This window comes from Mustelus asterias, chromosome 7, assembly GCF_964213995.1.
Source record: "Mustelus asterias chromosome 7, sMusAst1.hap1.1, whole genome shotgun sequence".
NCBI lineage: Eukaryota > Metazoa > Chordata > Chondrichthyes > Carcharhiniformes > Triakidae > Mustelus > Mustelus asterias.
The window spans coordinates 103,756,192-103,769,697 of NC_135807.1; the positions used below are offsets into that span (position 1 = coordinate 103,756,192).

At 41.0% G+C, this 13,506-nt stretch overlaps 1 protein-coding gene across 6 annotated transcripts in view; it reads left to right on the top strand.

Moving 5' to 3' along the window:
• The window catches only part of golga4 (golgin A4), a 188,303-nt gene that overhangs the window by 13,683 nt on the left and 161,114 nt on the right, over nt 1-13,506 (top strand). For 4 of the 6 annotated variants that reach the window (XM_078216641.1, XM_078216640.1, XM_078216639.1 and 1 more), the window contains exon 3: nt 5,241-5,339. The exons of 1 other annotated variant lie outside the window; for it this stretch is intronic. In XM_078216641.1, the coding sequence (XP_078072767.1) occupies nt 5,241-5,339 (99 nt within the window). Of the gene's footprint in view, nt 1-5,228; nt 5,340-13,506 lie in introns of all 6 variants that reach the window. One more of the 6 variants, XM_078216644.1, reaches the window with a different exon arrangement.

Here is a 13,506-nt window from a genome sequence, read left to right on the forward strand (position 1 = left end):
CAGTCCAAAGATGTGCGGGTTAGGTTGATTGGCCATGCTAAAATTGCCCCTTAGTGTCCTGAGATGCGTAGGTTAGAGGGATTAGTGGGTAAAATATGTAGGGATATGGGGGTAGGGCCTGGGTGGGATTGTGGTCGGTGCAGACTCGATGGGCCAAATGGCCTCTTTCTGTACTGTAGGGTTTCTGTGATTTCTATGATCTTATGGGACAATATTGCATCGACGGCATATGGTGAAGTGTCACAGGTTTACACCAGTTCCTTAGATGGGTCGAAATGTACCAATAAACTCAATGAGTATAACAATTGCTTTCCTGTGTTAAAAACTTTTCTCCGGGGTGTCTTCCAAAACCGATGCTAGTGCTTCTTAAGCAGCATGTTCAAGGGGGTTAGTCGTGTTGACAAATTTGGTAGAAAAAGCTTGTACCAATTCACCATTTTTAAGAATGACGAGTTCAGATGTGCTTTTGGAACCGGTGCCACCTTTATTGCTTTGACCATGTCTTCAATGGGGTGTAATCGTTGTGCATCTATGTGATAGCCCAGATAGACTACCTCAGTGGTTTGAAAAGTACATTTGACTTATTGAGACCACCTCCAGCCCGTGAAGTCTCTTTAGCATCTCCCCTAAATTAACTAGTGTCAGCTACTGTCAATCCAAGTACAACGTTTATATGCATATAACTATAATAGAGAGCTGACTGGCAACTCAGAGCTTCTGAGAAGGTTCTGGAACAGAAACCTGAGCTGACCAGGTGATCCCCCACCCTGCTCCCCAATTGGTTCCCTGGGTCTTGTAACCCTTACTCTGCAGTTGGATCCCTAAAGGGACAACCAGCACAACAGCCACTTGTGACTTTTGTGGAAGGCAAGCTAAGTATATGTGTAAGATGAGGAGAAAGGAAGAAAGTTAAATTGCTCTCAGTATGGCTTTCTTCATGATTGTAAAGCTTAGCATTCTTATCTGGAAAGATGGATTATTCTTATGTTGCTTCAGTTTTATGCCATCTGACTAGTCCAACATGGGATGTAACACCCTTAGCAAGTACATTTTCTTAAACACATCTTTTTATGTTCGGCGATGTCCCCAATCTGAGTATGAGTGCAGAATAAGCAGCGAATGAGGCCACAACAATGGGCACTGCAACTATTTTGCTTATGATTTAAGAAGACTGCCACAGGTCCGAGATATCAGTACATCGAGTAAAACCTAAATCCTGTTTGCATTGCTGTTTTTATATCGGTGGAAGTCTTGTGCTAAATTATCCATTTGCTCGAAAATAATATGATTCCACTCTGATAGATGTCTGGCTGGTTCCATTTTGACTTGACCATTTCCATACTGGAATTATTGCAGTCTAAACCCTTATCTGTTTTATGACATTGACCATTTTCTTTGACAACAATGTGACAAGATCACGTGTGTGTTGCATATTTATGATGGAGGTTTTGCAGAAGAGAAAGAGGATGATGTAATTGTATATATTCAGAAGTTTATCCGGTCAAATGAACCACCCAATTTGCTGGCATTGTAGCTTCAGGGATTGTTCTTGAATCCTAGGCAACTGCTGTCAAGTCAGAAGAGTTGTTGAAATGCAGTGCTCGCAGTTAATCTATCCAGATTGATTCATCCATCCAAATGAACAATCTCAAATTCACTTGTGAAGTTGGCTTTTTTTTCATTCTTCAGGATATCTCCCAATCTACTCTTTGAGAAGCCATGAATATTTTGAATGTTCGTTTAGCTTGTTCATGAATCATTTTCGGTTTGCTGGATTGATTGAACATATATTTTGATGTATCAAATATGTTAAAAGCTTGATTAAATACCAGCAGAGTGATATGTATATTTAGATTGTGAACTATACTGAATATACCTTTTTCACAGTACATGAATGTTTGGTTTTGTCTAAATGCATCACATTATTTAAGATGGCATATTTTGGCACCTTTTTATTGCTAAATGAATAAACTAGATTTGTGTGCATTATCAAGTTGCACTGGTGACTGGTTTGATGATCTGTTTGTGAGTTGTGAATTTTATATTTACCTAAATATTAGTTGCAACTCTTGTTATGAATGATGGTTAAGTGTGTATTGTGAGATCTGACTCAGGCAGTGGTTCCCAAAGGGCGGGGCGCGCCACACTGGTGCGGCGAGGGAGGATGGCAAGTGTGGCGGGAAGATTCAAGGACAATCAAAGAAACATTTAAACATGGATAGATATTTTTCCAAAGTGAGAGCAAGAGCATCGTGATGTTGAGGACGATGTCCCATGATCATATTATAAAGTAGTTGTGTTCTATGTTATGAATCAAGCACTGCTCGGAGTTTTTTTTTGTTTTTGAATGTATTTCTTATCAATAAAAAATGCGGTGTGGCGCGAGCAAATTTTTATTCTGAAAATGCGGCCCAGTGAAAAAGGTTTGGGAACCACTGGCCTAAGGTTTGGTATTGGGAACTTTCTGTTGAAATGACACAAGTTTGCATTAAGCCACTGCAGCACCAAAACCCTGATATTCTCTGATATTCTACTCAATGCTCTACTGAAATAATATAATGGGTAAAGTACATGCATGCATTTTAAACATTTGCCAAAATTTGGTGTACTTATATATTGCTTTGTAGAGCTTTTGTTATTGTGAGGTTTATATTTATGGGAGAAATATTAAGTATTTTCTATGTAACCTATCAAAGCAGAGCCCTCTGGGGCATGGCAAACTATTCAAATTAATAGCCCTGCAAGTTGGTTGGATGCTTGGAGTGGACTTTGTCACACATCTTTTCAGGCTCATTCTGAATTGTACAAAATAAGATTTTAAATTTCGTCTATCAATTTTACTAATTTTTTATCTTCATTGGATACATTGCTGAAGTTTAAACTCACTTATTTTCCTTTCACTTGCGTATCAAAGTAATTAAGTTTGAAATACTTTAAAACCTTGATCTATATACCCTTAAACTTTAGGAACTCAGAGTTGTAAACAATCTATTTTTTTCAAGCTACCTGTGCTACTTGGAGCTTTCACAAGAAATGTTACTATTATTTTCCTTGCCGATGTCAATGTTCATCGCCTTTTCCTCAAAATCTGAGAGTGATTGAACCTTCACCTCATTAAAGTTTAACATGTTTTGCTTTCATTAACTCTGATTAAGTCAGTGTTAAGGGGTGAATTATTTCTGGGAAAAGAAGTTTAAGATAAATACATGAGTGAGGAATCAATGATTTTGAAGGGTGGCAAGTCAGTTCAATCAATACTACAAATATAGATACAGATGTTGATTGATGATGCTAAAGGGAAAAGAAGTACAAGTTAAGAAGAGAAAAAGACAATTGGGTCGCAAAAGAAGAGGGAAGTATAATTAACTTGATTAGTTACATTTTAATGAAATAAACTATCAATGGTTTTGTGGAATTAGGTGCAACTGGCTGGAGTATCACATTGCGTGAACAGTATTTTTATGCAAGTAATGTATATTAAGTTAAATTTTAATATGAACACAAAAACATCACATCACTGAATGGGAAATTATTTGCAGTGTGTTGGGACTTTCTATTCAACCTATTGTAGCCTATTATTAAGATGGGTTCAATAACTTCTGTAAAGTCTTAAAGTTGAATAAAAAATGCAAATTTTTTTTCTCATTGCATTAATTTTAAGCACATTAAAGCAAGACCAACTGTATGGTAGCATATTTTCTAGTTTTTATAATGTGTCGTGTAATTTAAAACATCTTGTATACAGCCCCAATAGTCCTGTTTTATGGTACACTTCTTAAATATCCGCTGGTGCAAAATAAAGCTTCAGAATAATTAATTATTAGCCTTCTTTTCTACCAAGAAGATGATTAAAGCGCACGCAGTCTGCGTCCGTCAGACACACTCGCATGCAATAAAGACAGGGTCAGATACTAACCAAGAGTGGGAACCTGAACCATTTGTTTTGTTTGATTTTAGACCTGAAACAATAAAAGGCAGTTATAATGCACCTTTTTGCCACCTTAAAGAAGGAAGCACAGGCCAAGGATTGAATTGGGGACCTGGTCTATATGACCTACTACATGGTGCATTGTGATTTATGTAATCAGCCAGGGGATCTTGCCAAACTGCCATGTTGTACATTACTCACCCAACCACTCCCTTACTCCCATGTTATCTCCTTGTGACATCCTGGATCTGTTTATCTGGAAATTTAAAGACAAATGCACTTTTTATAATACTTAAGCTAATTTGTTATTCGTCATTATACTTAAAACCTTTTTTTCTATACCCAATATTTTGCTTTGTCGAAGCTTTTGAGTGTTTTGGATTGGTCACCCTGCTCTTCCTGATTCTTCCAGTCCCTTGCATCTCATCATACTGCATGGAACAGCATGCGCTAATGGATAGAAAATGGTCTGTGTTGGTTAATGTTGGAGCAACCTGTGTATCTAAACCATGTGAGATTTAGTGGTTCAGGAAGGGGACTTACCCCCACCTTCTCAAGGACATTGAGGATGGCCAACAAAATGCTGACCGACATGTCCACGTCCCATGAAAGAACATTTTTTTAGGAAGGAAATATTAACTGCAGTTGAAGCTAATTATGGAACAAATGGTTGCTGTGACATTTGACATATTAGCATGAATTTGCACACTAGCCTGGTTGAGCCAGAATACTATTTTTTTTACACATAGATGTCCACAGGTTTTTTTCCAAAGGTTTTTTCAAAACCACGTTACAAACTTGGTAAATGCTGTTCATCTTGGGGATTAATCTTCCTGCCTGTAGATTCATTTAGCTGATTTTTAAAAAGTACTAAAGTTCAGATCAAGTTCAGGCAGATTTTGGTTTTGTGGAGGAAGCTATAAGTTATAAGCTATAAGTAACTAGCTCTATAACTGATAAAGACTACTGTGACTTGCTGCAAAGATGAAAAGGTAATATTTTTGCCCAAGGACAAGAGTTTAGAAGCAGAGTCAAATCGGAAACGAAGCATAAACTCTGTTTATCTCTCCACAGATGCTGCTCGACCTGCTGAGCTTTTCCAGCACTTTTGGTTTTTTATTTGCCCAAGCATGGTTTTCCTCCCAGACATGTATCTTCAAATCAATGTGCAGTGAAACCAGCTTTGGTCTGAAATTTCCTTGGTGGAGATTATACTTTTAGCCATCTGCCTATTTTAGCAACAAATTGTACTAATTTCTTCTCAGTATATTTTTATTTTCTTTGTTTTCTTTTCTGCTTGGGAATGAGACAGCTATTGGCCGAGATGATAGCAGAACCTGCTTTTCTCTCTGAGTATACTATCTTTGCTCTGGAAAGCACCAAACAGCCCAAAGTGCAGAATATCAATGTGGTGAGTCCTCCCACCCTTCCAACAATGTCATGGCAGGGTTGGAGAAGTGTTTAGCAAGATACGTTTGTGCTGCTTGATGCTTGCATTCTCTCAAAGTAATTTACCATTTAACCCTGAGTTTATCTAGGGGTTTCATTAGAAGGTGACAAAAGCAAAGATAGAGAACCTGGCATTAGCAATATTTATTTAATTTGCTGATACAGTGCTATGATTTAAAATATGCCATTTTATAAGTGTTCCAAAGATGCAAGCTTCCCAGAAAATAATGAAACCCTTAGATATCCAAAGTATGCTTTGCTCTAAAATTTTCTCCAAATGTTACTCTTAACAGTTAGCTGCCGTGACTAATATCTGCAAATGTGTGTCTTGTAAATTAATTTTAAAAGGCAAAAGTTTATTTTGTTACAGCTCACATCTGTTGTGCATTTTTTCTTAAACTGGAGTAGATAGAGGTGGAATATAAAGCATCTAAATAGGTGTTTGTTTTTGCCCATGTTAGTGCAGCCCATCCAAAGTAGCAAATGTACAAAATTGAAAATGTGCAACCATATCTGTTGACGTGGAATAGCTTCACCAAAATTTACCACTCAAGTAACACAAGACATATGGGAGCACCACCTCCTGCAAGTTTCACACCTGATTGTAAATTGGGACAAGATGAACTGGATTGTAAACTGGGACAAGATGAACTGGAACAAAATCGCTGTACCTTCACTGTGGTTGGGTCAAAATTCTGTAACACTCTCCTGAACAGCACTGGTTGTACCGATACCATGTGGCCTGCAATGGTTCAAGACAGCACAGCACCACCTTCTCAAGGACAATTTAGAACGAGCAAGAAATACTGACAGTGCCAGCAAGGCTGACATCCCAAGAATTTTTTTTTATTTTAAAAATTTATTGTCAGGAAACACTTCACAGAAGTATAATAGAAATCTAGGACTTTCCCAACAAAAAAAAGCTGTTGTTGCAAGGTCAACTGAAACTTAAAGAAAACAAGTTGATATAGTTTTATGAAGTGAGGCTTAAAGGTTACAGAACCAAGGTGGCTAAATGGAATTAAGATGCAGATCAGTTATGACGTATTTGAATAACAGGACGGGGATGAGGGGCTGAGTGACCTCCTCCTATTAATATATTCCAACTACTCTTGTCCTACCCAACTGAGGTGTAGTTCAGAATGGCCAAATCCAACAAGATTATGCATTTCTTGAAACTGAATGAAGTATACTTCAAGGTTTGGTTTCGTTTCCTGATTGATTATCAAATGGTGACTGTGGAACCAGTAGACTGTCCATAACAGACAATCAAAACCTGAATGTTCCAACTACCCCTCTCAATGCAGCACATCAGATTTTAAATGTTCTATATTTCGTCCCTTGGACTGATAAAATGGGCCAGATTTCATTATATTTCTTCCAAAATTCAATTTTTTTTCCCAACTTGGCAGTTTTTAACTGCAGTGCAAATACTTAGATGTGGCACAAAATTAATATTTTGTCCTGTGTACAGGATTTCTTTGGCAACCACACTAGTATGTGCTGCATGTCTGATGCTAAAGATAGGTGGACTTGAGAAGACTGTGTTAGCTCCTTGCGATTATGTTGAAAACAGTTTTTTAAGGTTTGTGTGTCAGCTATATTTCAGTTGCTAGCAGTCTGACCACTGAATCAAAAGGTTATGGGTTCAAGTCCCAGTCCAGGACTTGAACACAAAATCAAAGTGGACTCTAATCCAGCACTAATTGAGTGCACCACTATCAGAGTGGCTGTCTTTAGGACAAGACATTAAACTAAAACCAATTACCCACCCTGTCAAGTTCATCCCCGATCAACAGCAAAAGTGGGAGGTGGTGTTGATAGTGTTGTCAAGCTGCACTTATTCATCAATAACCTGCTCACCGGCATTCAGTTTGAGTTCTACCAGGGCCAGTCTGCTCATGACCTCATTACAGCCTTGATGCAAACGTGGACAAAAGAGCTGATTTCCAGAGATGGGGTGAACATTGACTGTCTTTGACACCAGGTCAGTATTTGGTCAAGTGGGAGACCAGGAACTCCGGCAAAACTGAAGTTAATGAGGATCAGAGGAAAAGTCCTCCACTGATTGAAGTCATGGCTCGCACAGAGGAAGATGGTTGTGGTTATTGGTGACCATTTATCACAGCCCCAGGACATGGTTGCTCAAGTTCCTCAGGAAAGTGTCCAAAATCCAACCATCTTTGACAGCAACGTTAAATACCTTCCCTCCATCATGCAGTCAGAATTGAGATGTTAGCTCATAATTGCACCATTCGTGACTCTTCAGGTACTGAAGCAGTCGGGTGTTCATGTCCAGCAAGAACAGGATAATGTTAAAGTTGGGCTGATAAGTGACAAGGAACATTAACGCCACACAAGTGCCAGGCAATGACCACCTCAAACTAAAAGAGAACTTAACCATTCCCCTTGCTAGTGGCTCGTTGGTCAAGTGGCATGATTCTCGCTTCGGGACTTTAACTCAATGAGTGTGTGAGAGGTCCCAGGTTCAAATCCCGGACGAGCCCTCACTTGCCAGTCGGTGGCACGGTAGCACTGCTGCTTCACAGCGCCAGGGAGCCAGGTTTGATTTCCGGCTTGAGTCACTGACTATGTGGAGTTTGCACGTTCTTCCTGTGTCTGCATGGGTTTCCTCCGGGTGCTCCGGTTTCCTCCCACGTTCTGAAAGACGTGCTGGTTAGAAGCATTGACCCGAACAGCCACCGGACTGTGGCAACTAGGGGAATTTCACGGTAACTTAATTGCAGTGTTAATTAAGCCCTACTTGTGACTAATAAATAAGCTTTTTACATTATCATTGTTGAATCCCTCATCATCAACATCCTGGCAGTTACCATTAACTAGAAATGTAACTGGACCAGCCATATAGCCTGTTTCGGTGCATTGGCCATGCTAAATTCTCCCTCAGTATATCTGAACAGGTGCTGGAGTGTGGCGACTCAGGGATTTTCATAGAAACTTCATTGCAGTGTTCATGTAAGCCTACATGTGACACTAATAAATAAACTTAAAACTTAAATATAAATACTGTGGCTACAAGAACAAATCAGAGGATGTGAACTCTGGTGAGTAACTCACCTCCTGATTTCACAAAACCTGTCATCAACTGAGAAGGCACAAGTCAGGAGTGTGGGGGAATGCTGCACTTGGCTGGGTGAGTGCATTTCCAACAACAATCTGGAAGCTTGGCACCATCCCGGACAAAGCAGCCTGCTTGATTGGCACCCCATCCACCAACTTGATCATTCACTTCCTCCTTCGCTGATGCATAATGGCAGCAGTGTGCACTATATACAAGATGCACTGTAGCAATTTGCCAAGACTCATTTGATTTCGCCTCCAATACCGCAACTTGTACCAACTAGAAAGACAAGGGCAGCAGACACATGGGAACATCAGTACCTGCAAGGGTTCATTGGATAGTTCTATCCTTGTGGATAGTTTGGAGAAGTTGAGACTTTTTCCTTGGAGAAGAAAAGGTTGAGAGGAGATTTGATAGAGGTATTCAAAACCACAAAGGGTCTGAACAATTTTCTTTTCCCATTGGTGGAAGGATGAAGAAGAAGTAGGCACAGATATAAGGTAATTGGCAACGGAGACAAGAGAAACTTTATCATGCAGCAAGTAGTTAGGATTCGGAATGCCCTTCCTGAGAGCGTGGTGGAGGCAAGTTCAATTGAGACATTCAAGAGGAAATTGAATTGTTAGCTGAAAAGAATGAATGTGCAGGGCTACAGGGAGAAGGCAAAGGAATGGCACAAGATGAATTGCACCTTCAGTAAGCTGGTGCAGACAGACAGGCTAAATGGCATCCTATGCTGTAACCAATCTCTGATTCCGTGAAATTTAGTTCCAATTATATCAGCATTCCTTCACTGTCACTGGGTCAAAATCCTGGAACTTGCTTCATAACACGATGGATGTGCAACAAATGCCCTCGCCAGCAATGTGCATATCCGACGTAAGAATTTTCAAAAACTCTTTTGAGGCAATCATAGAATCCATGACATTATTTCAAAGAAGAACAGGGTTTTCACCTTTGTTCTGACTGGTATTTGTCCCTCAATCAACAGCACAAAAAGTTATCTGCCCATTATTACATCACTGTGGAAGCTTGCTGTGTGCAAAATGGGCATTTTCCTGTGCCAGTGATTACACTGGCTAAAAGCGCTTTGAGACGGCTGGTCATGAAGCATGTCATAAATGCAAATCTTTTCATAAATTAAACTATTTTAAATAGTTGCATTGCCTCTTTATACTTGTATTAAAAGTGATTAGCAGAGTAATAGAGGCTTGAAAACAATGTATTTGCACTGTGGTACTGATGAATCTTTGCAAAGAAAGTTACCAGATTGATTTTTTCTTTTAATTGCTGTGGGAAATTTTTGAAGTATGTAGGGTGTTAATTTGCATCGTGTTGAAAATAGGTGTGTGGATTGCGATGCATAGTTAACCCACACCTGTTCAGTATAATGCAGGCAGCACACTAACTTTATGCCATCTACTCACTTAATGATTTTGCTGGTAGTCAGTGCAAACAGCACTATGCATTGGCTGCACGCATCAGCAAGGGGTCTGATATAGTTACTTACGAGCAGTACTACTCTGCATCTCTTAAGAGGAATGTACATTGTGGGTGTTGAGATCATTGCTGCATACATCGCACATTATTCCAAATGACCACAGGAGAGAGTGTGCACCAAGGTTTTCTGTTTCTACACTGGAAATCCTGGTAAAGGAGGGGAGATGTCCTGTATTTGTCAGGGCTAGGTAGGTAAAGTCAAGAGGCCCTCCAGAAATATGGTAAGAGGCAGAGGGAGCAGATGACTGTAAATGTCGGTGTCAAAAGTCTAGCCCCAAAGACCTGGATGCAGCGTCATCAAGAGTTTAATAACCTTTCTTGAGTCGTTGACGTCACTGAATGCATCTTCAAATAACTGTTACATTCACCTGCACCACACCCAACACTCATCCCTGAGCAATCTCTTGTCAACCAGGACCCATAGCCAACGTTGATGTGCTTCACCTCATCCTTGTACTGTTGAAAGGTTTAAACCCATATCTCTCAGCTTGCTCAAAACTAGCTATTCAACCATGACAGCCACATCACCCAAACATATTGCATGACAGTTTGTCTCCCTTGCAGGAGACAATTACACACAATCAGAGGCAGCGTTAACAAAACTGAGAAGAGGTTAAGCTCACCTGCATGTTCTAAAATAATTTATAATAGAGAAAGAGGTTTACATGTTAGATAGCTAATCCTCATTTTCACATTCTACTTCTCCCTTTTCTGACTTAGTAGTTGGATATGGTGTAAGCAAGCACTTCTTGCTTTTTTCTCACTCCTCTCCACACCCTCAGCCTTGTCCCTTTTTTCTTTCAGCTGTCCAAAATTTACATCCTGTCCAGGCAATGGAGGAAGAGCAAGAAGGCAGTCATGATTAAGGCACATTGTCACTCAGTTTCAGTCACTGAAAAATAACCTAGAGGATGTAGGCAGGATCTGCACGTGGCGAGATACCAAGCACAAGTGTACTGCGGCCATGACGGAGGAAAAAGATAGCGTAGGAGTCAGCTGCTGTAGGGTGAGGTTGCACACGATTTTTGCTGAAGAGGACTCGAGGACTTTGGGCTCGGCTACAGAAAAAGGCTGATGTGCACACACAAATACTTGAAATGTTGGAAAGCCTCCGTTAAATGTCAAGGAGCACAGAAAGAATTGGCATCAACTTGGCACTTGGCTTTGTCCAGAGCTTAGAACCCATCCTTTTCAGCATGGAATTGGTGGCCAACTCCATCAACACTCTTGCTAGAACTAACCTTGATGCCATGCCTGATGGCTAATAACGCAGCACAGGCAGCAGCTACCCAATGTTGGTTGAGTGCTGCAGATTAAGTACAAAATGCTGGCACCTTGGCTCTGGACACCACTGTTAAAAGATGCTTCCAGGGTGTCTTAGCAGTCAAGCAATCTCTCTTTGAACAGATAAGTTAGATTGGTGACACACTGCCCTGAGTAATTGACATTGGTTTCATGGAGTATGAATCTGCTGGCCCCTCTCACACGTTGCCTGTTCTTATTCCATCCATTGCAATTCTGTCAGTTCGCTTGCTATTATCTTTCAAGCAAGTAGTCAGACTGTTGCCACCCCTACCCTGTGGCAAGATGGTGCAGTCTGAAATAATGTTTCTTCGGCCAAGAGGCATCTGCACTAACCTCCACTGATTGGGGAAAAAAAAGATGGCACAGTGGTTAGCACTGCTGCCTCACAGTGCGAGGGACCCAGGTTCAGTTCTGGCTTCGGGTCACTGTCTGTGTGGAGTTTGCACATTCTCCCCATGTGGGTTTCCTCCGGGTGCTCCGATTTTCTCTCACTCCAAAGATGTGCGTGTTAGGTTGATTGGCCATTGTAAATTGCCCCATATTGTCAGGGTAAATATGTGGGGTTACGGGGATAGGGCCTGAATGATAGTGTAGTCGGTGCAGACTTGATGGGCCAAATGACCACCTTCTGTACTGTAGGGATTCTATGAAAGTCAGCAACCTTTCAACAGCCATGTTGATGTCACTTGGGTTGCACTTCATAGGAACACTAAGACAGGCAAAGACATGGAAGATGGGCAAGCTCAGTGGTGATTAATTGACTTCTGTATGCAATTATGGCATGATTTAATTTATAAATTTGGCATAGAATGTTTATTTTGTATTGGTTTTTATTGACCATCTTGGTGCTGCACTTGATCCTGAGATGAATTTCCAACCTTACATGTGCCATCTCTCAGATTGTCTACTTCCACCTCCAGTGACATCACTAGATTTTGTACCCGCTTCAGCTGATCTACGACTGACACTCTCTCCCATGCATTTGTCACCTCTAGACTTGGCTATTCCTATACACTTCTGGCTGATCTCCCACATGCTACCCTCCGTAAACTTGAAGTCATCGATAAGTCTGTCCATGTCTTAACTTGCAGCAAGCCTCATTCCCTCATCACCAATGTGCTCGCTGACCTACATTACCTCCCAGCTAAGAAATGTTTTGATTTAAAGATTCACATCTTGGTTTTTAAATTGTTTTATGGCCTTGCTCCTCTCCATCTTCACGAACTCCCCCCAACCCCACAACCTTCTGAGATTTATGTGCTCCTCTAGTTTTTATGACTTATATATTCCCAGCCATAATTGCTCCATCACTGGTGGCCATGCCATCAGTTCCTCAGGCCCCAAGATCTAGAATTTCCTCCATTTAAGTATCTGCCTCTATACCTTGCTTTCCTTCTTTATAAAAAACCTTCAAATCCACCTCTTTGACCAAACCTTTGATCACCTGACTTAAAGTTTTTTAATTAGTTACAGGTAAGGCTTACATTAACACTGCAATGAAGTTACAGTGAAATTTCCCTAGTTGCCACAGTCCGGGTCAATGCACATCTTTCAGAATGTGGGAGGAAACCGGAGCACCCGGAGGAAACCCACGCAGACATGGGGAGAACATGCAAGCTCCACACACAGTGACCCAAGCCGGGAATCAAACTTGGGTCCCTGGTGCTGTGAGGCAGCAGTGCTAACCACTGTGCTACCATGCCGCTCTTGTATCTCCTTATGTGGCTTGATAGAGTCATAGAGTCATACAGCGCAGAAAAGGCCCTTCGGCCCATCAAGTCTGCACCGACAATAAATACGATTCAAGTCGCGCTAATTCCATTTTCCAGTACTTGTTCCCATACCCTTGCATGTTATGATGTTTCAAGTGCTCATCCAAATACTTTTAAAGGTTGTAAGGTTTCTGGCCTTCCAGATGTTGCATTCCAGATTCCCACCTCCTTCTGAGTGATTTCTTTTCTGAAATCCCCTCTGGATCTCATGCCCCTTGCCCTCAAACCATGCCCCTCCTATTGACCCCTCAACCAAGGGGAACAGCTGCTCCCTACTTGCACTGTACATATCCTTCCTAATCTTACACACCTCAATCATGTCCCCCCCCTCAGTCTTGTCTGCTCTCGCGAAAACAATCCAAGCCTATCCGGTCTCTCCTTATAGCTCAAATGGTGCATCCCAGGCAACATTTTGGTGAATCTCCTCTGTACCACCTCGGGTGTATCACATCCTTCCTATGGTGAGGTGA